Source organism: Delphinus delphis, chromosome 15 (genome assembly GCF_949987515.2).
Source record: "Delphinus delphis chromosome 15, mDelDel1.2, whole genome shotgun sequence".
NCBI classification, from domain to species: domain Eukaryota; kingdom Metazoa; phylum Chordata; class Mammalia; order Artiodactyla; family Delphinidae; genus Delphinus; species Delphinus delphis.
In genome coordinates, this window is record NC_082697.1 from 23,549,172 (window position 1) to 23,576,464 (window position 27,293).

The following is a 27,293-nucleotide window of genomic DNA, read 5'->3' on the forward strand; positions in this document are numbered from 1 at the left end:
GGCGGTCAGAGGGCGGGGTTCGTGCGCCGTGGCGTCACAACGCCAGTCCTTGCTGACGGTGCTGCGCAGGCGAGCCGGAAGTGGAGGCCGGCTCTGGGATTCTTCTGACCGGCGGCTCGGGCGGTGCGAGGTGAGGGTCGGGCCCTGCCGGGGCGGGGGTGGCGTGCGGCCCGTCCCGTACCTGACGGGCCTCTTGTCCTGCAGAACATGGGAGCTCAGCTGAGCGGTGGCCAGGGCGCCGCGCAGCCGGTGCAGCCCGCGCAGCCGGTGCAGCCCGCGCAGCCCCAGCCCCAGCCCCAACCTCAGACCCACCCCCAACCCCAGCCCGCGGCGCCCGAGGGCCCTGTGCGGCCCTGGCCAGAGCCCGGAGCCTGGGGGCCGCTGGACGACGTGCGCTTCCTTATCGTCTGCACCTCCTGGTACTGACTCGTCGCTCTCCGCCCTTACCGCCCGCCGCCTCCCGTCATCCTGTACGCCTCTCCTGCTCGGGTCCTTGTCGTCTCTCCCCACCTTCCGCCACCCTGGAGACGCGCGGAGAGTCGGGGAGCTCGCTGGGGACTGGAAGAAAGCCTCCTCCGCAGCCTCGCCTTGGGACACCGTCTTGCCTCTGGCCCCTCCCGCTACCCCAGATTCGTTGGCTTCTCAGCCTGCACCCAGCCCAGCTCAGACCTTCGTGTTCATCCCCACCCCACAGTTCCTCCAGCCGTCTGGGTGCTGGGGCAGCCTTTCCTGTCACTGGCTTCCAGAACCAGGCCAGGGCTCTTGGTAAGAAGACCCCAAGGCTGCTGACCTAATCTCACCTCATTTTTCCCTGTTGCCAAGAACTGGGCTCTTGCTTTTGTCCTTGGTCATGGCACCATGTGCCTTGACTTGAGAAAAGACCTTGCCACAGTGAACCTGCCCATACCTCTCCTGGGAGGGGTTGCTCCGCCATCCTGGGTGCCACCCTGGCATTATCTGGCTGTTTTCCTGAGACCCCAGTAACCGAGGGCCTCCAGGGCCAGCCTTTTGGAGAGAGGGGGCATCTGATTTTTGGGCCGGCAGATGAGATGCATGGGGCACCTCCCAGACACCGCAAAGCACCCTGTCTCCCAGAAGCTTCTTAAGACCACCCAGAACCTGATCCTTGTTCCCACATCCCAGGGAAATGACACACTCTGTATTTTTGTTTTATTTAGAAATGATTTAAAAAACATTATACAAAGGCTGATCAGTTTAAAATGTGACTGACACTGAAATGCTGTGATGTTCCCCAGACTGAGGGGAAGCTGGGCTCTGGGGCTTCCAGTGCTTTGCCCCTCTGTCTGCCCTGTCCTGGGATGATGGACAAACGGATGACCACAAGGCAGGAGAATCCATGATTGGAAGGCTCCAGGCTGAGCCCTCTCTGGGCCTGGCCCTGCATCCCTCACATCTGCAGCCTGGGCTGCCTGCCTCCATCTCCTGCTCTTTCTCAGCTGACCTCGGTAGTACCAGGAGCCAGTGGGGAGCCTGGGGGGCCTAGAGCTTTCAAGAAGTGAGAGCACCAACCTGAGGAGTGGAGAGGGACCCGGAAGGGGAGAAGGGAGGCCAAGAAAAGATGGATAAAAGAGACACTTGTGATCTCATCTTGGACCCTAGAGGGGTCTAGCAGGCCCACTGGGTGGCCTGGGCAGGTAACAGCCTCTCTGTGCGTCATTTGAGGGCACAGGGAGAGTTACCCTTGGCCTCCCAGGGACTGCATGAGTTACATGTGAGCGGACAGGGGTGAGCTAATAAAGTGCTTTGCAAAGTATAAAACACTGTACAAACCTATGAATCACTAATATCTCTGCAGTTGTTCCCCACCCGCCCCAGGGAGCCCGCCCTTGGCCAAAATGAGAAAAAACAGGATGATGACAGGGAACACAGTGGACCCATATAGGTGTCTCTGGGATGAGAGATTTTGTTCAAGACAGCTCCCAGAGTCCCTGTCTGCTACAGGTTAAGCAGACTCAAAGCCCAGAGGCCACGGGGTGGGGGCAAGGCCCATGCAGGCTCAGAGGCCCTGCCAGCACCCTGGAGACTGACACCTCTGCTTGGATTTGGCAGGGAGCCCGTGGACATAGTTGAACCCATTGGTTTTGCCTCCGGCTCCGTAGTGACAAGCAGGGCTGCCTCTTACTGGGTTGGAGTGAGGCAAGCTGAGCCCTAGGAATTCCTGCCAGAGACAGTGAGGGGCGGGCCCCTAGGCTTGGGGTTGTTACCAGTTGTGGCTGCCCCTTTCCGAAGAGCAATGCAGGGTGATGGGCCCAGAGAGCTGGGTTAGCAGGGGCCAAGCTCATGGTATAAACACTGCTTCTGGGCTGAGAGATTGAAGTGGTCTCAGGGTAGCTAGGGGTGTGGGCTCTGAGCACTTCAGAAGGCTGCCCTGGGCCCCTTAACCCAAGGCCGTGAGAATGTTGGCCCAGAGCTATTTCCATCTCACCTCACTAGTCAGGCTGAGTCCTCAGGCCACAAGCGACAGGCTGGAGCAGGGCCAGGGACTTGGGGGATGGGGAGAGGAACGGGAGAGTGGAGGACAGCTACAAACTCAGATCAGCCTCCGAGATGGGGTCAGCTCCTGCTCCAGCCCTTTAGCCTCATTAGCGGGGCCCAGCTCCTGGCGTGTCTGGGCACTAGAGTGGCCTTAACAGCACCTTGGTCCTTATCGCTGGGGGGAGGGCTGGCCTCATCACCAAGACAGTCACCTCTAATTCACCTAAAGCCTCAAGCAGCCTTTGCAGAATGGGACTTTAAACAATAGTGACAGGACATTGAAATATTCACGACATGACAGCTGGGTCCTTGTCAGACCCAGCTGGGCCACAGCCCTGCCTGCAGCATGTGACCCTAAATCCTGGGTCTCAGGAGACCCTGACGTGTGGAGCAGGTTTCCTGAGGGATCTGCTGTTGCCAGCAGAGGAAACCCAGGCTTGTTGCCCACTGTGTCGGCAGCAGGGGTCCTGTAGCCTTGGAGGACGGTGGGGTAGGGGTGGGGGGACATCTGACCAGCAGGTGTTGGCAATGGGGGACCAGGACTGGTGGCATCTCCCAGATGGGGCTGAGACCGCTAGCGCTGGCTTCCCACAGAAGGTGCTGGGTCCAGCCAGGTACAGATGGCGCTGTGGTGCCTCGTGGACGCCACAGGGCGCAGTGACCACCGGCCTCCTCCTGGCATGGTCCCTGCCTCCTGATGGGGCCTGGCCTATTCCCTTGAGTAGGGAGCAGTTTACCCAGGACAGAAGGCTGGCAGCTGGGTGCCAGACACCCACCCTGGGGCACAGCTGCCATCACTCCCTGCCCCATGCTCAGCCTAGGCCAATGCACCACCACTTCGGCTACATGACCCCTGGCCTAGGGCCATGCTGGCCCCGGTGGGCAGTGGCCAGAGCTGCCCCTCAGACCCTGGTGAGGAAGGGCCTGGCTGGCCAGACCGAGTGGACAGAGAGGGCTCTGGGCTGCTCACACCCACTCCTGGACTGGCCGCTTATAGTAGGTGACAGGCTGAGGGCCTGCCTTGTTCTTGAACTGGAAGATGGTGTAGACCAGCACCAGGATGCAGAGGGACAGGATGCAGGGGATGACCACGGCCACTGCATTCACAGAGCCTGGCACGTCGTTGATGGTCACCATGATGTCCACATCGTCCTGGGGCAGCCGCCGCTCCTTGCGCCTCTCCACCTCCTTCTGGTTGCAGCCCATCCAGTCACGCAGGATGTTGCGCGGGTAGCCTGGCTCCACGCTTAGTTTCTGGTTGTCGAATTTCCAGTAGTCCCGGCCCTTGTAGAAGTAGGTGTAATCTGCAGAAACACGGCCCATCATCACCATCCCAGACACTTCCCTGCACCTGTTCTGCACCAGCGTGAGGGCCCAGTGTGCTGTGGCAGCGTGGAGGAGGGGCGCCTCTCCCACCTGGGAGGAGCCCAAGAGGAGCTCTGAAAGGCGGGTGGGCACGTGACGTGGTGGGGGCGTGTTGAAACTCCTGGAGGTAGGCATGCGGTGCCTTGCACACCCTGCAAGTGGTGTGGCTGGTCGTGGAGGACGACCTGCCCAGCTGCAGAGAGGCACCTGGGACCTGGAGCAGCCCACCCTGTCATCTCAAAGGTGCTGGGAAGCCACTGAGGGGCTGGAAGTAGCATTGGTAAGCTCATTTTGTGCTTCCCAGACAGGACTCTTCTCAGCCCTGGGTCTCAGCTCTGCCATCCTGTGCCCATAGCCTCGCCCTTCCCCCATGTGAGTCAGATCAAGCCCCCAACTTAAGGCTTGGATGGCACTGTCTCCGTAGCTCTAGGGCTGAGCCAGCTCCTGCCTGAGCCAAGGGAGGCAGGGAGAAAGATTTCTCCCGTTGACGGAGGGCACCACCTCTTCGCAGTTATCATGGACTTCTTTTGGCTTGGCACACGTGACTGTGCAACACAGATTGCAGGGTCGCTGGGACCTTGCTGGGGGAGGGGCTGGAAGGAAAAGAGGCAGCAGGGCTTGGCAACCACCACAAGGCTTCCTGCAGCAGCCTTATCGCCCCGCCAGTCCACAGACACAGAGCAACTCACACTCTCCTATTGGCCGGCTCCCCACCTTGGCTGGGATTTTCATTGGCTGAAGTTCTTGATGTCACCTGTCTCTGAGGCTCCCCAGAAAGTGAGACCATGTGTGTAAAGCATCAGGTACACAGGAGAGCCACCAAATAGCAGCTCTGCCCCTGTGGCTGCTGGCTTTCTTACCGGTGACGTCTCCTTGGAGAGCCCTTCCTGACGACCCTCTCTCACATGGCCCTCTCCCTAGATGCTCTCTGGCAAATGCTTTCCCTTATTGCATTTGTTGCCACTTTGTTTTTTGCCTCTAGACTGGGAGCCAGGGATGCAAGGCAAGTCTTGTTCTAAGCTCCATCCCCAGCCCTCCCACACAACCTGGCTCTCAGCAATTATTGTGGAGTAAATGAATGACACCTGACATTCCATAAAAACTAAAACACCCCAACAAGATAATGATGATAACAGCTAAAACTTAGTAAGCAGTGGAGGTGGGATATGAAACCAGCCAGGCTGGCTCCAGGGTCTGTGCTTTTGACCAGATGAGCAGAGATGGATTCAACAAATAGCCATGGACAGCCACTCTGCACCTGGCAAGTCCCAGCCCCTCTTCTTGAGAAGCTTCTAGTCCGGAGCAGGGAGAGGCTGTGAGTCAGCCTGGCCTCCAGGAGGAGCTTAGGAAATGTCTCATAATTAGAAAATGCTTCTCTCTTATCTTTAAGCCCTGTGAAAAAGCACCTTTGAACCACCACATCCATCATTTCAGATCTGTTACCTTGAGGGACTCCTAGAGTACACCTGAGGACCACTGTTTGAGAAATGCTGTCTGAGGGAATGAAGTCAGTCTATGAAAACATCTCTCAATTGCGAATGATCCCTACAGATGAGAAATTGTGACTTGGCCGCTGGTAAGAGAGGATTAATTTACTGTGTAAACATGGGTCGATATGAGGCACTTATCTTTACCACCAGGCGGTGTTTCTCAAACCTGGATACCTTGAGAGTATGCCCGTGGGCCCCGGTGAGACCCACGTAAAATCAGACTCCCCCTCACAAAACCCGGCCGGTTTCTTACGTACATCCTTCCTTGCTGATGAAGGCCCCTTGGGGAGCCTGGGGGATGCCCTTCCACACGGTGATGGGCTTGGGATAGCCAGGGTCCGTGGCCCGCCGCTCCTCGCTGTAGCGCCAGTACCGCTCGCCTTTGAAAAAGTAGGTCTTGCCCACAGGTTCCCAGCGCAGAGCTGTGTCAATGCCTTCTCGGGGCAGACAGCTGCCCAGCTCCCCCAGGCTGTGGGGGTACCCAGGCTCCACCGTCACCTCCTTAAACACCCAGTACTTGTCACCTGTGGCCAAGAGGAACCCAGGATTAGCCTTCCTCGGTCATTCATGCTGGAGGTTGTGGATAGAGCCACTTGCCCATCATCCACTGGGACCAAAGTCACTCATGGAGCCAGTGTCAGGGGGAGACGGCCCTGGTCCTGCTTGATCCCTGTGGCGGAGGAGGCTGAGGCCTCTTGGCTCAGGCAGAGCTTAGGGGGCAAGAAGCCAGAATCCAGTCTCAGATCCTGGGCAGCTCGCCCCACGCTGCCCAGGCTCCGTGCCCCACCCTCTTTTCCTTTCGTGTGACTTGCTCCTTTTTCCTTTCCGGGTGACCTCAGCCTCTCACGGCTTCACACACACACTAGTACTCCCCCAACCTTCTACCAGTGACACCCAACTCTGAGGCTGCCGCTCTCCCAGTGGACCTGGGCACCAGGCCCAGGACCCTGATTGCCCACCGTCCTCTGGGCATTTCCAGGTCGGCTTCCGGAGTTCCTCCTCTCCACCCCAGGGGCTCCCTCCCTCACCACCTGTCTGCCTCCCAGTGTCCCCAAGAAGGTGGCATCACCCTCTCTTTCCTTCTCCTCTCAGCACTTAGCCTCTCACAAGGCCTTGTCAGCCTCCTAGCCTCACTGCTCCTCCCTGGTACAGGCCTTACAGACATCGCTCTCCTCAACTCCAGCAGCCGTCTCAGAAACGGCCTCCTGCCTCTGCCTGGATTGCCGCCTGCCCTCTGGCTCTCTGCTGCTCAGAAGCAAACAGTGAACTTCCAGCATTGCCCTGATGGGTTAAGACCACAGTCCGGCCGGGCAGCCAGGGCTCCTCAGGACTCTCCCCTAAACTACCTTTCCAGGCCACTTCTCACAGCTCTCCGGTGGGGCTCCAGGGCTGTCTGGTGGGTCTTCTAAAGCCCTTTGAACTACTCCTTTGCCCATGCTGTTCCTTCCCCTTGGAATGCTTTTCTCACTCCTCACTATCTGAATCTTACTCTTCTGAGGCCTGGCCCAAGTCAAGATAATCGAAGTGAAACAACCTAGCACAGGGTGGGCCTGCCATACAGCTAGTTCCCCTCCTCCCCTGGCCTCTGCAGCCTGCGTGACCTCCCCCCCTCCAGGCTCTTACAGAACTCACAGGGTGGCCTTCCATGGAGCACTGGATGGTCTTCAGTTGTCTGCACCTCCCTATACTTTGTGGGGGTGAGGCTTGTCACCCCACCAACTTCGGCACATACAGACCCTCAGCAGTCACTTCCTGACTTAATTTCTCTGCCTGCAGGGATCTGTCCTGTCAGATGGCAGTGTTTCTGTTAGGGCTAGAAGGACCCTTGCAGCTCATCTGCCTCCCACCCTGCCTCTTCCAGTTTACAGGTGGAAAAAGGGGGTCCCGAGAAGGGCAGGAAAGCATGCCAGGTCCTTCTGCACAGGCCACGTTACCTTTGAAGAAGACGAATCTTCCATCAGCCCTTTCATAGGCTGCGTCTATGCGGGCGGGCAGGCCTTTCCAGAACTGCTCGATCTGCATGGGGTAGCCCTCCTGTACCCGGTTATTGCGCAGGCGCCAGAACCAGCGATCCTGGGGGTTAAGGCAAGGAAAGAAAGGGGCATAGCCTTTGAACCCAGTGATCTCGGCCCTGGGGCTCAGGCCCCAACAAGCCAACACGTTCCCCTGGGCCCAGCCTTGCAACCCTCCCTGATGTCTGCTTCTATCTTTCAAAGCCCAATGAGGAAGATAAAATGCCCATCAACTCTCTTCACATAAGGGTCCTGATGGCTCTTGCTGCCCAAGGGGCCATGAGACAGAGCCAGCAGACAGGCCTGGTGGGCAGAGGAGGCGTCGCGGGGAGCTGGAAGGGATGATGCAGGGCCCGGGATGACCACATGAGGGCAGCAGAGAGTCACCGACGTCAGCGAGGCCCCTCCCCAGGCTGGTGGGAAGCAAGGGTTGGTCACTGAGCCCGGGCAGAGTGCCCTCCTCACGGCTGGCTCCAGCCAGCAGGGTAAGGTCTGTGGGAAGCAAGCCGTGGAAATTCCCCCAAGCCCCGGGTGTGAATTCAGTTTCCTCCTCTTACAGTTGCGTGACCTGGGGCTCAGTACTTAAAGAGCCTCACCTGCAAAGGGGGGTAATAGTGGGGGTCAGATGAGAGATTATAGGTGAAGTGCCTAGAACAGTACAGGGCACATAGTCAATGTTAAGTAAATGGCAGCTCAATAGGCCAAGAATGTGAAAAAAGCCCTCCTCCTCAAATTGGTGCCTGGTCCCACTGCAGCCCTGGTTGGTAGGCAGTCTGGGCGAGGCCTGTAACCTCCTAGGACCTCGGTTTTCTTATGTGTGAATGGGAATGATAAAACCCAGACTTGCTTAGGAACCGTTCAGTTGGAGGATCCAAGGGTGCAGAAGAATGAACATGATTCATAAAAATGGTACAGGGGCTTCCCTGGTGGCACAGTGGTTAAGAATCCGCCTGCCAATGCAGGGAACACGGGTTCAAGCCCTGGTCCGGGAAGATTCCACAGGCTGCAGAGCAACTAAGCCTGTGCACCACAACTACTGAGCCTACGCTCTAGAGCCCACGAGCCACAACTACTGAGCCCGCATGCCACAACTAGTGAAGCCCACGTACCTAGAGCCTGTGCTCTGCAACAAGAGAAGCCACCACAATGAGAAGCCCGCGCATCGCAACAAAGAGTAGCCCCCGCTCACCGCAACTAGAGAAAGCTTGCGCGCAGCAACAAAGACCCAACGCAGCCAAAAAAAAAAAGGTACAAAAGCTAGAAAAGTTTTTTTTTAAGGTGTTTTACGAAGCACTTTCACATCCAGTTTTTTAAACCTTATTTTGACTTTCACAACTCCTGTTAAGTAGATCTGAGATACACAGAGTCTTAGGGAAGGCCAAGTGACTCTCCTTGAGCCACACAGTGAGAGCAGGACTGGGGCTGACCCCTGTCGCCTGATTCTTGGTCAGAGCTCAAAGCTTGCTGGTGAGAATTCCACAAGGTGAGTGGGGTAGCTCTCCACAACCAGCCAGTGTGACAGAGACACGCTGTCAGCAGAGGGCCTCTTGTGCTGGTGGCCGGGAGTGTGGTCAGCAGGCAGTTTTCAACTGTCAACCTCGCTGGGGATGGCCTAGCTCCAGAGAGCTCCCCCAAGGTCATGCCCCCTCACCCATTGACTGAATAAAGTTTCAGCCATTTGGGGCCCAACACGGGACAACTCTGACGGGCCATTCTAGCTCCGGAACTCGCTGTGGGCGTGGCCGGGTCTGCAGTGGGTCTAGTTGCTGCTTATCTTCTCCTGCCCCATCGTGCTTCTCTCCCCTCCTTCCCACAGATGTGGATCCCAGAGGTGCTCCCTGGTCAAAATCTTGCATCCCAAACACTGTCCCAGAGCCTGCTTCCCTGAGAACCCAACTGCAACACACTGAGCAGGCTGCCACCCTGCAACCCATGGCTAGAGGGACAGGAACAGACTAGGGGACAAGATGTAGCCTGGCCAGCTTCCTGTCAGGCGGTCCTCTGAACCAGCCCTGGCAGGATCCAGAGACAGATGCAGCCACTGCTGTGCCAGCCCCTACTCCAAGCCAACATCTTCACAGCCATGACTCCTTTGATCTGCACACACCCTTCATTAGAGAAATGACCCTCCCAGCCCTCAGATGGAGGAACTGAGGTCCAGACAAGGGAGGTGACTTTCTCAGAGTCACAGAGTGGAGGCCGGTCTCCAGCACTTTTCCCCCACCGTTAACCCTCAGGAAGGGGCAGGGTCACCGCTTCCCGCCTCCCTCTTGGAAACAAGTCCATTCACCCAGCAGCACCAGGAAGAGACCTCATGACCTGGCCGCTGGGCTAGCTCCCCTCCAGGCCCCACAGCAGGCCTAATCCCAGAGCAGCAGCTCTCTCCCGCCCCAGGTGGGGGAAGGAGTGGAAGGGGAGCCCCGAGGTCCTACCTTAAACACAAACATCTCGCCCCGGAAGAGGGCCACCGTGTTGAAGTTGCCGTCACAGATGTTGGGTTTGGCGCCTGGTGTGGCTGGCCGGTCCCCCAGGGGCGGCCGAGGGGGCCTGGGCTGGCGCTCATGCTTCCTCTCAGACGGTGAGTGGATCCTGCGGACGGGGAGTGTGGGGAGGGGCCTTGTGGGCTCCAGGGGCTCCGCGGGGGGTCCTGGAGAGAGGGGCTGCATCTTAGAGAAGGGCCAGGCGTGCCCTGCCCCCTGCTGCCATTGCCTCATCCTCACCCGGGCAGCTCTGAGACAAGCCTGTCACACTCCAGCCTCCTGTCCCCCCCCCCATTGTTTACTCCCCCAGTCTTTGAGAAAATCCATGAAAAGAGCCATTAAATGGGAACTCCCATCTTTCCACCCCCAAATCTGGTATCTTCTCTTTCTTCTCTCCTGTTGCGAGAGGACATGTCCCTTCTTAGGCTCAGTGTCCCCTACCCTCTCTGTCTGCTCCCCCCATTCTTTATCCTGCTCCAGCATGGCCTCTGCCTCGTCACCCATTGAAACTGCTATCAAGATCACCAATGACCTCCATGTTGCCAAATCCAACATTACTTGACCCAAACTTTGACGTCCATATGAATCATTCAGGGATCTTGATAAAATGCAGATTGTGACTCAGAGGGTCTGGGGTGGGGCCTTAGATTCTGTGTTTCTTCAAGCTCTCAGGTGATGCCAGAGTTACTGGTCTGAGGCCCACACTTTGAGTAGCAAGATCATACAAACACTTTCCTTGAAACACTCTTCTCTCTTTTCCAGAACCCTGCACTCTCTTGGTTTTCCTCCTACCTCGTGTACTGTTCCTTCTCAGCCTGCTTTGCTGGCGGCCTTTCCTCATCCACCCGGCTCTAAAGGTCGGCATGACCCTGGGTCCTCTCCTCTCCCCTCCCGTCCCCTTCTCTGTCTGTCTGTCTGTCTCTGTCTCTCTCTCTGTCTTTCTCTCTCTATTTTGGTCCTAGGTCAGTGCGTCTCAACTTGGGTTGCATATTAGGATCACCTGGGGAACTTTTAAAACCCCCTACCGCGATGTTCAGAAGTCACCCCAGACCAATTAAAACCAAATTTCTGGGGGTGAAGGCTGGGTATCAGTATTTTTTTGTTTTTTTTTTTTTGTGGTACGTGGGCCTCTCACTGTTGTGGCCTCTCCCGTTGCGGAGCACAGGCTCCGGACGCGCAGGCTCAGCGGCCATGGCTCACGGGCCCAGCCGCTCCGCGGCATGTGGGATCCTCCCGGACCGGGGCACGAACCTGTGTCCCCTGCATCGGCAGGTGGACTCTCAACCACTGCGCCACCAGGGAAGCCCCAGTATTTTTTAAAATTGAAATCCCAAGGTGATTCCAATGCACTGCCAAGTTGAGAATCACTACCCGAAGGGATCTCTTCCAGGTTCATGGCTTTAAAGACCTCCGTTCAAGCCGTCCCACAGAACGTTCTATGATGACATACATGTCCTATGTATCTGCACTGTCCAATACAGGAGCCTCTAGCCACGTGTGGCTATTGAGCACTTGAAATGAGCGACTAGTTATTAGTGCGGCAGAAGAACTGAAGTTTTAATTTTATTTAATTCTAATTAATATAAATTTAAATAGCCACATGTGGCTAGTGGCTACCATATTGAACACCAGAGATCTCAGATCAATATTCCAGCCCACATCTCTGAGCTACAGAGGTCAATCTATTGCTCCACAGTTACAAAAGCCAGAAACCTCACCCCTGTGTCTAATCTATCAGCAAATAGCGTCCATTTTATTTTCAAAAGACCTCCTAGTCCCCACTACCTGTCCAGTCCTCTGCTGCCTCACCTGTGGAGATCCTGCCCATCCTCCAGGCTTTGGGTGGGGCGACCTCCTCTGTGAGGTCCTCAGGGCCTCCAAGAAGAGCCCTCCTCCCGTACTGCACAGCCTGGGGGCTGTAGGGGCCGTGCCACGTGGACATGCGTTTGCCGTAATAAACTGGTCTTCCTATCTCCACCGACTTGACGAGAACAAGAACTTCCCACACCAGTGTGAACAGAGAATGGGGTGGCATGGTAGCAGGCCCCTCAAATCAAGATATCAGCCTAGTTTGTCTTTTTCTTGTTTAAGAAAAAAGCTCTGGTAATAATACTTATCCTATTGTATCACCATTACTTGGGCAGATGGGTGACTCTCTTGGCTAGAGGTGGGACCCCTTGAGAGGGAACCACAGGAGGTGAGAGGGAGGTGTGTGGAGGGGGGAGGCGGGTAGAGTAGGGGGAGTGGGAGGCTCTCTGTTCACTTTTGTCCCTCCCAGTTGCAGCTCAGACCCTCCCCTGGGTTTCCCAAGTGTGCCTGGAAGGAGGGGGGTGGGGGAGGAGCCTTGCAGACAGCAGTCAGAGGCCCAGGTCCCCAGCCGCCCCCCAACCCTCCGCCCCGACAGGCAGGCAGTCATGGCCCAGCCCAAGGAAGGAACGGTGGCCCCTCCCCTCTGCCACACACCGTAGATCTTCTGGATGCCCTGGAGATCATCCTGAGGCAGCTTGAAGTTGTGTGTCTCCATGTACTGGTAGAAGGGTGCCATGATGGCGCTGGGGTCGTTGGAGTGCTCCAGTCCCAGCGCGTGGCCCAGCTCATGCACGGCCACCAGGAAGAGGTCGTTCCCTGTGGAGGGGGAGATGGGGAGGTGCCCAGGGCACCCGCTCAGGTGTCAGTCAGTCCATCCATTACTTCAGCAAACACCTAGCATAAGCTTTGTGCCAGGCCCTGTCCCGGACACTGGGACATACACACCCCTACCTTCCAGAACTCTCCGTATAGTGGTGGATAGGGACAGAGAAACAAAATAAGTGAAATTAGTGTTCCAGGTGCTTCTACAGCTGTCTATAAGGGTCGAGTGAGGATTCCGAGGAAGGAGGAGTCATTTACGCTTGAAGGAAGATGTTCAGGGAAAGCTTCATGAAGGTGAAGCTTAAGGTGAGTCTAGAAAGATAAGAAGTTGGTCAGCAGAAAGGATTCAGTGGGAAGGAGAGGGAGAGGGGCGGAGGTGGCATTGCTGGCTGAGAGAATGCTATGAACAACGTCCAGGGACAAGCAGTTTCATTCCACTTGGCTCCGGAACAAAGCGGGGGGGAGGGCCAGAGGGAGATGAGGTCAGCCAGGCTGGCACGCAGGGCTTGTGATGCCATGCAAAGGAATTTGGATTGGCTTCTTGGCCAGTGGGGGGTTTAAGCAGGTTGGTGTCGGGGACAGGGGGGCTGGTGGTGACATGATGAAATCACTCTGGCTGCAGTTGGAAGAAGGATTAGGGGGTGATGAGACCAGAGGCAGGGGAATCAGTGGGGTTGGTCTGGAAGCCAGTATGAGGGTCCCGGTGAGAGATGAAAAGAGCCTGAGCTAAGGCAGAGGGGGTGTGACGGGCAGAGGGGAGTCCTGGGGGCGGCAGGCTGGCGGTCATCTTCAGAGACCCGGGGGCAGGAGGAGCCTTGGTCGTGCAGCAGCTCTCGGTCCTGAAAGGACTGAGCTATGGCCAAGATCAACGCAGGGACTCAAATGCGAGTGAAAACGAAAGGTCCAGGTACTGAAAGTGGGACACGGGATCCCGAGGGTGAAGCTGAGGCAGCAACACAGCAGAGTGGTCGTGAGCCTGGGCCCCTGAATAGGACAGGTCTCGTTCATTTCCAGCTCTACCCCAGTGAGCTTTGTGAATTCGGTCAGGTCTACCCTCTGAGCCCCAATTTCCTTATTTGCACAATGCGGAGGTCGTACCTACATCAGAGGGTTGTGTGAGGACCGGATAGGATAAGATGTGTGAAGGGCATGATGCTGCATGGCACCTGTTGTCACCATGCATAAGACAGGAGCTTGGTCCCTGGAACAAGCCCGTTGACCAAAAAGGAAGCACGAGGCACTTGGGGTCCCAGCAACCAGATCCTCTTAAAGCCAACTCCCCTGAACTTCTGGGTCAGGCCTGGGACAGGGCAAGGCCTGACTTCGAGGGGATTAAGCAGCCCTGGCTTTGGGGAAGAAATGCAAGGGGCAGGGAGTTGAGCAGGCCATCGAATCAACAGTCCTGACTCATATTACGTCCAGTTATAGACTCCTGCTTGCCTTGACCTGTGGCATCTGAATGTCCCTTGAGCCCTGCCTCTGTTGCCCAGCGCTAATGCATGTCACAGTCCAGTCCTGCCACCTTGAAGTGCAGGGGAGGCTGCCAAGAGCCCAGGAGGTGGTCAGGAGTCCTCGTGCTCACTCTGGCCCCAGTGGCACTGGCCAAGCTGCCGTACCCCAGCCCGGCTGAGGGCCCCACGAGGGTCAGATGAGCCTGGGGATTGTGTCTGGCCTTCCTGGCTAAGGTCTTGGGAAGAGAGAATAGCCCTATGGGACAGACTCAGTCACACACACATGCATGCCGGCCGCTCCGCGGACACCACCAGTACCTTCAGCGAAGGGTAGATGGGCAAGATCAGGGGAAGTTTGGCCAAGAGCCTGGGGCTGGCCTTCTGCTGGGGCAGGGCAGGCTGGCATGAGGAGGCCAGGCCTCCCCCAGTTCCTTCCTCAGGTCCTGGCCCCTCTGGCAGCGGGGAAGGGTGAGCTCATCTCTGAGCTCCATCCCAAACAAAGGCGGCTGCTCGCGCCAATGGAAGGCAGCCCTGCTTCCTGGGGTCCGGTCCTGGCTCTGCTCCTGGCCCGTTCTGTGACCCGGGACAAGCTGTTTGGGCCTCTGTCTCCTGACTAGGCTCTTCCTCAGGGAGCATCCGCAGGGATTTCAGCTGAGAACCAGGGAGCAGGGCTCTGAGCGCCTGGCTAGACTCTAAACCTTTGTCCTCAGCCTGTGTCTATTACTCTGTAAGCCTCTGTGCTGGGTCTCTGCAGAGAACAGGAGTAAGCCCTTGAAGGAAAGGGGTCTGTGGGTTTGTTCCAGGGACCAAAAGGCAGAGGAGAGCTGGGGAGCTGGCATCCTACTGCACAGAAACCCAAGAGACCTGTTAAGTGGGGGCTGCTCTGGGGAGATGGAAGGAGAGTGTGGAGGGGCAGGAGAACTCCAGAAAAAGCAGAGGGATGGAGAAGACCCACATGCTTAATGGGCAGGTGGCTGGTAAGGGCTTCACCACGCCAGAGGATGAAAGGCAGAGAAGCAGAGTGGTCAGAAGTGTAGTCCCTGGGGGTCTGACTGCCGTGACTCCCGGCTCTGCCATGTCCTAGCAGTGTGACATTTTAAATCTCTTCCTCTGTAAAATAAAGGGATTAATGGTACCTTCGTCATAAGAATGGGGTGAAGATTAATGAGGCAAGGTACAGAAAGCACTCACACCACCTCCAGGCACAGAACTATCACGGTTAATTAGCAAGTTCACGTTAAGCTATGTATGAAGGACCAGCATCCTCAACAGGGAGAGTTCCCTTGAGCTGGGAGCTCAAGTCCTTGGGCTTCCTAGCAAGCACCCAACAGTCTACTTGGCTACTCCAGTGTATCTTGTCTCTGCTTCATTTCCTTCTCTTGGGACCTCCATCTTTGGTGAGTCCCATCTCATTGACTCCTGAAACCCTCCCAAAGGTTACAACATTTCCTTTTGCCTCTATTCTTTTGCCAATGCTGTCCCCTCTACCTGGAATAACCTTACTCCTTCAAAGTTCAGCTGAATGCCACATCCTCCAGGGAGCCTTCCTCGATTTCCCTAACCAGCAATGACTGCTTCCTCCTATACACTTTCCCAGCAGTGTATCTGTATCATCTTTATGGCCCTGACCACTTTCCACCCTACATCATAGCCAGGAGCACACACTGTCTTCTGCTCCAGGACTATGAGCTCCTTGAGGGAAAGCTCTGTGCTGGACAAGCCAGGATGGAACAGTGCCAAATGTTCGGTATTTTTTCCAGGTGTTGTCTTTGGACCATCTGCAGCAGAACCAACTGGGGTGATTGTTAAAAATTCAGAGTCCTGGGTTTGACACAAGTAATGTCTTCTTTGGATGAGAGTCAGGACTTTGCTCTGGAAAACCAAGCATGAACTATCCAGACGCAGTTCATAACCCCAGCAATAGATTGCTAGGAACTGGGATGCAGCCATTGCCCTAGGATGGTTTTTGGAAGGACAGCAAAGGAACCAAGATCGATTGAGCACCTGTACGTTATCTCGTTTAATTTCCACATAAACTCAGCGAGGGCGTGATGCAGCCTCCCGGGAATTTTTGTTTGTTGGCTTTCTTCTCTGTTCTTCTGCCGCTTACTGTGTGAACGTCTCAACCACTCAGAACTTTCCTTTCCTCACCACCCTGCCCAGTCTAGCTCCCAGGGTGGGGAGGAACCACTGTAGTAACTGTGGAAGGACTGTCCCCTGTGAAGGGCTGGTCCCCATGACGCTTCCCGTCTTGTCACCTTCCCCAGGGCTGGGCTCCCTCCCCAGCAGAGCTTAGTGAATTCTGCTGACTTCACTGCTTGACCCATTGGAAACGGATGAGGACACAGGGTGCCTGGGAGACTCCCCGAAATCAGCTTAAAGGTGTGGTGGGCCAGATCGCCCTTCGCACAGACTCCAAAGAAGTGGAGAATCAGAATCCCCTTTACATTCTAGTGGTTCTCCAGGAGAGCCTTTTCAACACACAGGTGGAGGGGATTCTGATTCAGGAGTTTGCGGTTAGGGCTTAGGCAACCTTTTTAAAATAAAGTCCCCCGAGGGAATTTTATAGTGGTTGGGTCAGGCTGACACACCTGAAGCAACTGCTCAAACTTCACGTCGCTAAGAGGGGGACGGCCTGTGTCACAAGTGCTTCCTAATGTGATGCAACAGGGGGGACCAGCACCACCTGGGAAGCATCCTCGCCAAAAAAGTCAATCCAGTCAGGCCTGTAGATCTACTCAGGCTACATGCAGAAGAGAGACATGGTAAAAGTGAACCTAAGTCAGACAGAGAAAGACAAATATCATATGATATTTCTTATATGTGGAATCTTAAAAAAAGGGTACAAATGAACTTATCTACAAAACAGACATAGTTATAGATGTAGAAAATAAACTTATGGTTACCATGCGGTAAGAAGGGGCGAGGGATAAATTGGAAGATTGGGATCGACATATACGCACTGCTATATATAAAATAGATAACTAATTTCTTCAACAGATATAGGGAGAAAAGAGAAGCAAGGTGACTGCTGTAAATGAAAAGGGCCTTAAGAGACGATGATGTGTGGATGCTCTCTGGATCCTGTTGCAAGCAAACAACCGTTAAAGACATTTTTGAGGTAATTTGGGAAAATGAACACTGGGTATTGGATTTTAAGAAATTATTGCTAATTTTGTCGCGTTGGTCATGATTTTGTGGTTGTGTTAAAGATAATCTGTTAGAGGTATGTAATGGACTATTTAGAGGTGAGACCTGAGATCTTCCTTAAAATACATCACCAAAAAACAAAGAGGGTCGGGGAGGGTAGATGAAACAGCACTGACGTAATGTTGATAACTGCTGAAGCAGGGTGATGGGTGCCTGGGGGCGTTCACATTATCATTCTCCCTACTTGGTAAGTTTAAAATTTTCTGTAATGGAAATTTAGAATAGAGAAGAAAGCTAATAAACAAAAAATTCCTGGGAGGCTGCGCTCACGCCCTCGCTGAGTTTATGTGGAAATTAAATGAGATAACATATAGGTGCTCAATCAATCTTGGTTCCTTTCCTCTCCTTCCAAAGGCCGTCCTATGGCAATGGCTGCCTTCCGGTTCCTAGCAGTCTATTGCTGGGGTTATGAGCTGCAACTGGATAGTTCTGCTTGGTTTTCCAGAGCAAAGTCCTGACTCTTTTTTTTCTTTTTCTTTTTTTTTTTCTAAAGTCCTGACTCTTGTCCAAAGAAGACATTAGCCTTCTTGGAATTTCTATCCGAATTCTTGGTCATTCATCAGGATGGGGTGGGACAGATGAGAGGGTGCTGGGATGGAGCCCATCCACAGGTCCCAGCTCCTTCCCACACACACCACCAGAAGTTCTCAGGATTTTGAGACTGGTCCAAGGTCTCCACCAGCAAGGAGCAGTTGTGGGAAGTGCACACCCAGGGCTGGGAAAGGCAGGGTAGAGGAGGAATGTCCTTAATAATTCATGTATCTCTATCAGGGCTATGACTGTTATCAGCTAACAGTGCCTGGCACATAACAGTGGCTCAAAAATGTTAGTTCTCCTCTCGTCACACTTTATCAGTTAGCACAGACAACCATTGGTTGACACTGATCCAAGAATAAGAACAAGATAAAGAATAGGTGTTCAGAAAACCAGGAAACACATCCAAGACATAAGGGAGAGGATTCCTGGGCTGAGGAAATGGAGCTAGATAGGAAAGAAGCCCAAAGAAGAGGGTGGGGGACAAAGAGAAATGGAGCAGTTTCATAACTTTGCCTAGGCTGAGCCTTCGCCACATCACCTCCTGAACCACCCTTTGACAGACAGGACAAGAGTCGTGATCCCTGATCCATGCAATGATATGAAATGCTTTTAAGGAGGCAGTCCCCACCTACAGACAGCAGACACAGCCTCAGAGGAAATGGGCCTTTAAAGGCTGCTCTCAGCCTGAAGCATCTCCAAGGAAAAAGAAGGCCTAGTGTTTCCCCAACTTGCCTAAACTTAAGAATTGGAATTTCCAGGGGAAGGGCCTGGGAATCCATGTTTATAACAAGAACCTGGTTGATTCTTATGATCAGGCAAGTCAGGGAAACTCTGGGGATTAAGACAGTGTTTCTCAAGGTAATGGACGCCGGCCTCAGAAGCACTTGGGGAATTTATGAGACCATGTGCAGATTCCCAGGCCTGAACCCAGAACCAGAGAATCAGAATAGCAAGAGGTTAGGGTTCTGGAGCCTGGAATCTGAATTCTTAAAAAAGGTTTCTAGGTGATTCTGGTGTGCCCTGCAGTTGGAGAGCCATGGAAACAGCATGGTAGCAAAGAGTATGGGCTCTGGAATCATCATGTCTGGGTTTGAAAACGTATTTCCCCATTCACCAACTGTGGGACCTTAGTAGGTTACTTACTGTTTCTCTACACCTCAGTTTACCTATCTGTAAAATGGGGATGATAATAACATATACATATTATACAGTATGTGGAAAACACTTGACATGGGCCTTAGAATATTAACATACTAATTCTAATCTATTATAATCTAAAATAGAATTGAATCGAATCCTCTGTCCCTCTTTCCTCCAGAGTCCTACTGCATTTTCTTCGTACTTCTGCTGCGTCCTTCAGTACAGTCTGCCTTGCGACAGGGTGACTTATGTATACATCTGTCTCCCCGACTCGACTCTGGACTTCCAAAGGGCAGAGACTGTGTCTTTTTTAAATGTTCAAACACGTGCATCATGTTCCATTAGAGTCGGAAGGGACTTTAGAAGTCACCTAATCCAGTCCCTCATCTGACAGATGAGGAGACTGAGGGTGAATGATGCGCCCCTCATCACATGGCCAGTGGTTGAACTACAGTCTGAGCCCTGGCACTGCTGCCTACCAGCTATGCCATCTGAGCCTCCAACTCTTCATCTTAAAAAAGGGCATAATGATGTGCAGTTGCCTACTTACTAAGCAGTTGCCTTGCAAGTAAGTACTGATGAAGAACCCTTGCAACCTGAGGAGTATTGTTACGGGTACTGCAGACGGGATGCTAGAGCAATTACGGGGCCTATTATTCACTTGTGAGGTTGACATAAGGGAGAGAGTCTGTCATGTTTTCCCACAGCATGGCCTTTGAAGCCCTCATCAGTCAGACCAGAGCCTACCACTTTCAGCTTTAAGCCTTTTAACCTTTTCCTCCAGCCTCTGATCCATTACTTTACCGTCTTATTCATGGCCTAGACTTTCCTCCTAACTCAGTCCAATTAGACCATTTACTAAGTGATCTGACCCATCTCCCTGGCCCTGGCCCTGATGGATCAACTGTTGAATATTATCAGAGACCACAGTTCCCACCCTCTTAGGGTCTTAGTTCTTGGACAAGAAGCTCTAGAAACCAGGAAACTCAACTGTGGTATCCTCCAAGCTCTTCCTCAGGGCTTCTTTCCCTGACAGCCAAGTAACCCCCTGTCCCCTCATGACCTTACCATCGTGGTTGGCATTTCCTAACGTCCATGGCTCGTCTGAATCAAAGTGAGTGTCTCCACCAATCCCTGGGCCAGGGAAGTAGGCATGAGCCAGGAATCCCCCTTCGCCATCAAACGGGGAGCTGTCTCCATGGAAGCCAGAAGCAAAGAAGATCATGATGTCGGCCTCCTTCCGGTCACTTTTGATTTCATGGTAGGGCACCTCTTCAAAGGTCAGCGGGGTCACCTTCTGCCACACATCGAAAGCCTGGCGAATAGCTTTCCGCGTGTCTAACTCACCCACCTTTGGGGTGTAGTTGTGAATGCTGGTGAGAGAGGGGAGGATTGATAGGGAGGAACAGACCAAGAATCAGAGACCAGCAGAGCTAAAAGGAACACCAGAGGCCATGTGGGCCTAGAATTCTGCTGAGGTACCTCAGGGGTTGATGAAGAGGTTGGGTGGGCAGGGCTCTGGGTCCCCACCCCTGCCTTTTTACTTAGTGTTTTTATATTTGATCTCTGAAAAAGCTTGTGTTGAATTTGTAGAAAAAAGATTAAGTTGTGCATGGCATTTCCTAAATTTTAAGTTTTTCTCCCAATACATAAAAATGTACATTTATAAAATTTATAAAAACACTTAAACAGGGACTTTCCTGGTGGTGCAGTGGTTAAGACTCCATGCTTCCAATGCAGGGTGCCCGGGTTTGATCCTTGGTCAGGGAACTAGATCTCACATGTCGCAACTAAGAGTTCACATGCCACAACTAAGGAGTCCGCCTGCCGCAACTAAGGAGCCCGCGAGCTGCAGCTAAGACCCAGCACAACCAAATAAATAAATTAAATAAATAAATATTTTTAAAAAACCCACTTAAACAGTGGAGAGTTTAAGTCAAATATCCTGTAAAAAAATCTTTGGCACCAACTACTACTGTTTGTGTACACAGAAGCTGGCATAGGGTGGCATGTGATTAAATCAGTGATAGGTTTAACTATGTAAGGTTACTGTATCCATATTGCATGGTTCTCCACGATGGCGCATCACTACTTCTGGCTGCTCTGCCCCAAGAACACCTGGGGCAAAGACTATTCACCCATTCTACAGGCAAGGAAACTGAAGCCCAGAGAGGTTGCGTGGTAGAAGTTAAGGTTAGAATTGGGTTTAGAAGCCACTTCTAACTCTACGCTTGAGGAGACTCTAAGTCTATGCAGTTACTAACCCAGATTCTTCTTAAGTTTCCTCCTCTCGTCAGATTTCTGAAAACATCCTGTTCTGGTCTCTACAGCTTGTGAGCAGGAGAGTCCTTAGCTCAACCCAAAGGATCTTTGTCTCAGATCATACTCCTGAACCCAGGGGTCCACCTGAGATGGAATCAGAGACTTGAGAGGTGCCAAACAGGGCCCAGCTGAGCCTGCCCTATGCCTGGCCCCGACCCCACCCCCTCTGAATCCTGATGTCTGCGTCTGCTGTGATGGGTTCCTTCATCCCTGCCCTTGGTCACTGGGCTGACTTGGAGTCTGATCCTGCTTTGCCCAGACAGTCAAGGGATGACAACTGTTGCAATTCAGTTCCCAGCTCTTTATGCTCCTTAAGAAACAACTGGAACTCTGTGCTGGGAATCTCAGCTGAAGTCCATCCATCAGGCTACGTGGGGAAGGGATCCAGGTCAGAGGGAGTGGGGGTTGGCAAGCAGCGGTAGGGAGGATGGGTTCAGCCATGGTTCTTTATCCCAGGTGAAAGTTACCGAACATACCCCACTTCCCGTAACTAAAAACTCTAGGAATCTGAACAGAGCATAACTCATGAGCCCCTAAAGGACCGAAGAAACCTGAAGCTGGAGACGTAGCATCCTCTGGACGCTACAAGGAGAACAAAGTCATGGGGTCTCAGAGCCTGGCCCTGATCACAGACCCGCCTACAGTGTGAGCCTCAGAAACTCAGGCCGGGAAAAATCAGAGTGAGGGCAGAGCCAAAGCCAAGGAGGAGGAGAGGGAGTTGAGGCACCTGTAGGTGATGTGCTTCTGCCGCCACTTCTGTCCTGTCAGGGCATAGCGCTTGTTTCTCCGCCTGCGGCTCAAGTGCGGGTGATCAGGGACGCCACATCGGGGTTTCTTCATCCACCTGGGCAGAGAGAGGACACACACACACACACACACACCAACACTGTGGTCCCTGGACACTCTAGGAAGGCACTGCAGCTCCCCGGTCCCAGGCTGAATGGCAACATGCACACTCAACCCAGACTCTGGGCCCCTGGCTCTGATGGGGTCCCCGAAAGGAACACGATCGACTGCTCGATTCATCACTTCATTCACTCCTAACTGCATATGAAGAAGCGCTGCTGCATGAGAGACTGGGAGTCAGAAGACACGGGCTTGCTAGTTCCAGCTCCGTCACTAATCATAGGAGCCCGGGCAAGCGACTGAGTCAATGTGAGCCTCAGTTTCCTCATCGGCAACGTGAGAATTCTAGTACTCGCTGGTCTTAGCTTGTGGGGAGCCTCCAAGGAGGGAATGCCCGCGGAAATGCTCTGTAAGTGAAATTAGATCACAACACTCCCTGCTTTAAAACCTCCCAATGATCTCCCCAATCACCTAGAATAAAACTCAAACTCCTCACATTGGCCCACAGCCCCTGCGTGATCCGCGATCTAACCCCCACCTACGTGTGATGACACCGGCACCCCCTGCTTCCCCACAGGCACTCTGCTCCAGCTCCAGTGGCCTCCCTGCTGTGCCTTGAACATGCTAAGATCATTCAGCTCAGGGTTTTGCATTTGCTGTGTCCTCTGCTTGCCATGCCCTTCTTCTTCACATGGTTTGTTCCCTCACTTCATGAAGGTCTCTGCTCAAATGTCACCCTTTCCAAGAGGACTTCCCTGCCACCCTCTCTAAAATAATTTCCCCCTCCCCATCCCACCTCTATCTGTTTATCCCGCTTAATTTTTCTTTATATCCTTTATCATTGCCTGAAATTACATCATATCTTAGCTTTTTGTTTATTCTTTGTCTCTCTTACCAGGTTCTAACTCCATAAGGACAGGAACGTTGCCTGTATCCCCAGTGCCAGCACAGTGCCTGACTCAGAAGGTGTTCAAGAATGATTTGTTGAATGAATGAATGAGAACTTTCCCATGGTAGAAAGGAATAGCTTGGAAGACAGTAAAGTCTCTTTCACTCCAGGTGTTCAAAAAGTGGCTGAACAGGAGGACTTCCCTGGTGGCACAGTGGTTAAGGGTCCGCCTGCCAACGCAGGGGACACGGGTTCGAGCCCTAGTCTGGGAAGATCCCACATGCCGCAGAGCAACTGAGCCCGTGTGCCACAACTACTGAAGCCCGTGCTCCTCAACAGGAGAAACCACCACAATGAGAAGCCCGCGCACCACAATAAAGAGCAGCCTCTGCTCACCGCAACTAGAGAAAGCCCGCGTGCAGCAACGAAGACCCAACACAGCCAAAAATAAAAATAAATAAATAAAAAAGTGGCTGAACAACTGTAGGACTTGGAGTGTAATTATCCGCAGCACTTAACTACACTGTATTGCGATTTGAAATCTATTAGTCTGTTGTCTCTAGTAAATAGTAAATTCTTTGAGGACAGGAACTGTTTTGTATTCATCGTGTCCTTAGAAGCTAGCCCTGTGCTTGGAACTAAGTAAATCCTGATAACTGTTTGTTGTCAGGTTAAGTTGCATTAGGGAACAGTGAGCCTGGGACTTCATTGGGGATATAAAATAGGGGCCAGGATAGGAGATTTAAAAGATCACGGCTGATTGGAAGGGCCATCCTTGCATTTCATGTCTCTGTGCTGCCCTAATGACCAGCTCACGGAACTATAGATTGAGACCGCTGGGGGAAAAACAGTCTGGCCTTATTTGCAGTTGTTGAAAGCAGTTGCCTTTGGCAATAGAGAGGAAAGGAGACAGAGACTATTTTAACCAAATATTAAGGGACTTGAGGGACTTAACCAGGTCTTATACATTTTGTATGCTTTACATCACCTAGAATGTGCACACTCGGAAATCAATAACAAAAGACAAAATAATAACAATAACATGCATGGGTATAAATGTTTATCATTTTCACAGTGCTCACTTACTTTTTAAAAAAAAAATAAATTTGATTCTCAAAACAGCTCTGTGAGGTAATCAGAAATGATTGATCCCAATTTTACAGACGAGGGAAAAGGTACAGAGATAAATCGAGTAACTTGCAAACTATAGCAAACTGTGAGGCAGGACTGGGACTTCGTTGAATGAATGAATGAACTATTAATTAATGCAATTTGAGAAACAAAAGTTGGGGCTTTTCTTCTTTATTTTTCTTTTCTGTGCTTAGCACAAGTTTGGGTTAGAGGAACTATGTTTGTTGAATGAATGAAGGAGTGAATAATGTGTTCACATTTCCCAAGGTAGGCACTCAAAAATAATATTTTAAAGCGCTAATCTAGCTTCCTTTCACCGACAGTCCCTGGGAAGAGACCCAGGAGGCACCTCCAGGAGGCTGAACTAGACCTGGAAGGGCCCCCAGGGAGGAAACAGGCCCAGAGAGAGGCAGCGATTGCCCAAGGTCACAGAGCTGGAGCCAAAACTAAGGTCTACAAGTTCTACCCGCAAACACCCTCCGCATCAGGTCTGGGATTAAGTGCGAGCACCTTCCTCCTTCCCAAGCCTCCAAAACAGCGTTCCCCGCCTTCGAAGAGCTGGGGGCAGAGTGGCAAGTGGGAAATGCCATCTTCCTCCCTCAGATCTTTCCCTCTGCCTCCTTCTCTTGCTGCCACCTGCCACTCTCTGAAGCCTGTCCAACAGGCCTGCGGCTTCTGGAACAGAGCGAAACCCAAGGCCAGGTGGTGCCTCAGCAGACACACCAGTGCTCCTGCCCCGGGATGCGCTGCCATGAGCCCTGCACAAAGCCCTCAAAATAACCTCCGCTTTGAAAGGCGGTCAGGCTCTCTTTGACCAGCTGGCTCGTGAGGCCACAGGGCCAAGGAGTCCACTGTACTCACAGCATCATAGGAGCGGTCAAATGTATTATCTCAGAATTTCACAATCTCACAATCAGAGAATTTGAGGAATAGAAAATGTTCATACAGAATTTTAGTATCATAAAACCCCAGACTCGGACTTCCCTGGTGGCACAGTGGTTAAGAATCTGCCTGCCAATGCACGGGACACGGATTCGAGCCCTGGTCTGGGAAGATCCCACATGCCGTGGAGCAACTAAGCCCGTGCGCCACAACTACTGAGCCTGCGCTCTAGAGCCTGCGAGCCACAGTTACTGAGCCTGTGTTCCACAACTACCGAAGCCCGCGTGCCTAGACCCCGTGCTCCACAACAAGAGAAGCCACCACAATGAGAAGCCCACACACCGCAACGAAGAGTAGCCCCCACTCGCCACAACTAGAGAGAGCCCGCGCACAGCTACAACGAAGACCCAATGCAGCCAAAAAATAAATTAAAAAAAAAAAAAAAAAAGAATCCGCCTTCCAATGCAGGGGATGCGGGTTCGATCCCTGGTCGGGGAACTAAGACCCCAAATGTCGTGAGGCAACTAAGCCCACGCACCACAACTACTGAGCCTGCGCACCACAACGAAAAATCCCGTATGCCACAACTAAGACCCGACACAGCCAAAAAACAAAACAAAACAAAAAACCCCCAGACTCACTAAATTTTAAAAGCTTAGAATAATGGAATCTAGAATTTAAGAGTCAAAAATCCAACACTTCCCCCACCCACCCCCGTGTAAATGAACAAGATGAGGCCCAGAGAGATGCTTATCTCAAGGAGTGACTCACCCAAGGGATGGATTGATCCTGGATCCACAATTGGCTAGATTTCCTGTTCTCCACCCACTGACTTCCCTGCATCCTCCCCCAGCCCCGCTCCTTCTTTCCACCTGAGCTCGGGCTCTTGCCCCTCCCCCACTGCTTGGGAAACTCACTCCAGCTCTTGGTCGTGCCTTCGTGGCAGCTATGGCTTTTCTTAAACAGCTTTAATAACTTTCATGGCTATTCCTTAAAAATATATATAATATACTCAACTCTCTCCCATCTTAAACAAACAAAACTTCATCCCTCTCTAGCTCCAACCAGGGACTGAACCCCGGCCATGGCAGTGGATGCCCAGAATCCTAACCACTGGGCCATCAGGAAACTCCCACTGACCAGCTTCTTGAAAGTTGTCCCTACCTTTGTCATCTCCACTCCTCACCTCCCCTTCTCCCCACCGCAATCTGACTTTCCTGCCACCACTCCAGGGAGGTTTCAACGGCCAACCTCTTTGTTACTAAACTCAGCAGACACCTTTCAGTCTCCTGTTTGACCACCATGGCAGCCGACCCTGCTGACCATCCCCCTTCACGGCCATGGCATCCCCGCCCTGGGCTTCCTTCACCTCTCAGGCTGCTCCTTCTCGGCTTGTTTTTTTTTTTTTTTTTTGCGTTACGCGGGCCTCTCACTGCTGTGGCCTCTCCCAATGCGGACGCGCAGGCTCAGCGGCCATGGCTCACGGGCCCAGCCGCTCCGCGGCATGGGGGATCTTCCCGGACCGGGGCACGAACACGTGTCCCCTGCATCGGCAGGCGGACTCTCAGCCACTGCGCCACCAGGGAAGCCCTCTCGGCTTATTTTGTGAGTTCCATCCCCAGCACTCTTCTCTCCCTCCTCTTTATCCTCTCCCTGAGTATAAAAACCATCCCTGTAGCTTGGCTTACTTGTCATTACCTCCTAAGTATCTCCCTGAACCTCAGTGTTTCCTTCTGAGTTCTAGACCAGTGTAGCTAGATGGTGTTTTTCACTAAATGGGGAGCCTCTGGAGGGCAGGGATCAAAGGACCAAGCCCAGTGCCTGGCACACGCAGGCATTCAGCAAATACTTGATAAATGGGAATAGTAGAATAAGACTTGCCAACTCATTATTATTCTAGAATCTCTGTATCAAGTGAGATGTGGGCATCTCAGGAATGCCAGAGGGGTGACTCACAGACCCACAAGTTATTAGTGTCAGAGGAGATTTAAGACCATCTATAACCAAACCCTTTATTGTGCTGATAAGGAAACTGAGACCCAGGAGGGTTAAGAGTCTTGTCCAAGGTCACACAGCAAGTTTACGGCAGAGCACATCCCCAGCTCACATAGGAAAGGGCACCTCGGGGTACTCCCTCCCAGGATGACACTGCAGGGGTAAAAGATAGGAAGGTAGGATGGGCATGGTATACAGATGAGGCCATGACAAATGTGAACCCAAATGTAGGTCTGGAAAGTTCAAAGGCACAATGTCCTATGCAAATCTTACTCGATTGTTGTCTGATCCAACACACCGGTGACTGGGATCCCGTAAAACTGCTGCATAGTGGCGACTGCTGACTGTAAGGCCTTCCCTGAGTGCAACGCAGATGCCCGTGAGTCATAGGGCAGCAGATAGCCGTATGACTTTAA

The 27,293-nt window shown here is 52.9% G+C and overlaps 1 protein-coding gene across 1 annotated transcript; it reads right to left on the bottom strand.

Annotated features, from left to right (window-relative positions):
* Positions 1–1,634: 1,634 nt before the first annotated feature.
* Positions 1,635–27,293, bottom strand: MMP24 (matrix metallopeptidase 24). The gene is made up of 8 exons (XM_060030920.2): positions 27,151–27,293; positions 21,862–21,978; positions 19,881–20,185; positions 12,307–12,468; positions 9,796–10,010; positions 7,286–7,424; positions 5,609–5,875; positions 1,635–3,800 (listed from the first exon to the last, which is right to left on the bottom strand). Exons 1-8 carry the CDS (start codon positions 27,204–27,206, stop codon positions 3,463–3,465), a joined length of 1,599 nt encoding a protein of 532 aa, XP_059886903.2. The 5' UTR covers positions 27,207–27,293; the 3' UTR covers positions 1,635–3,462.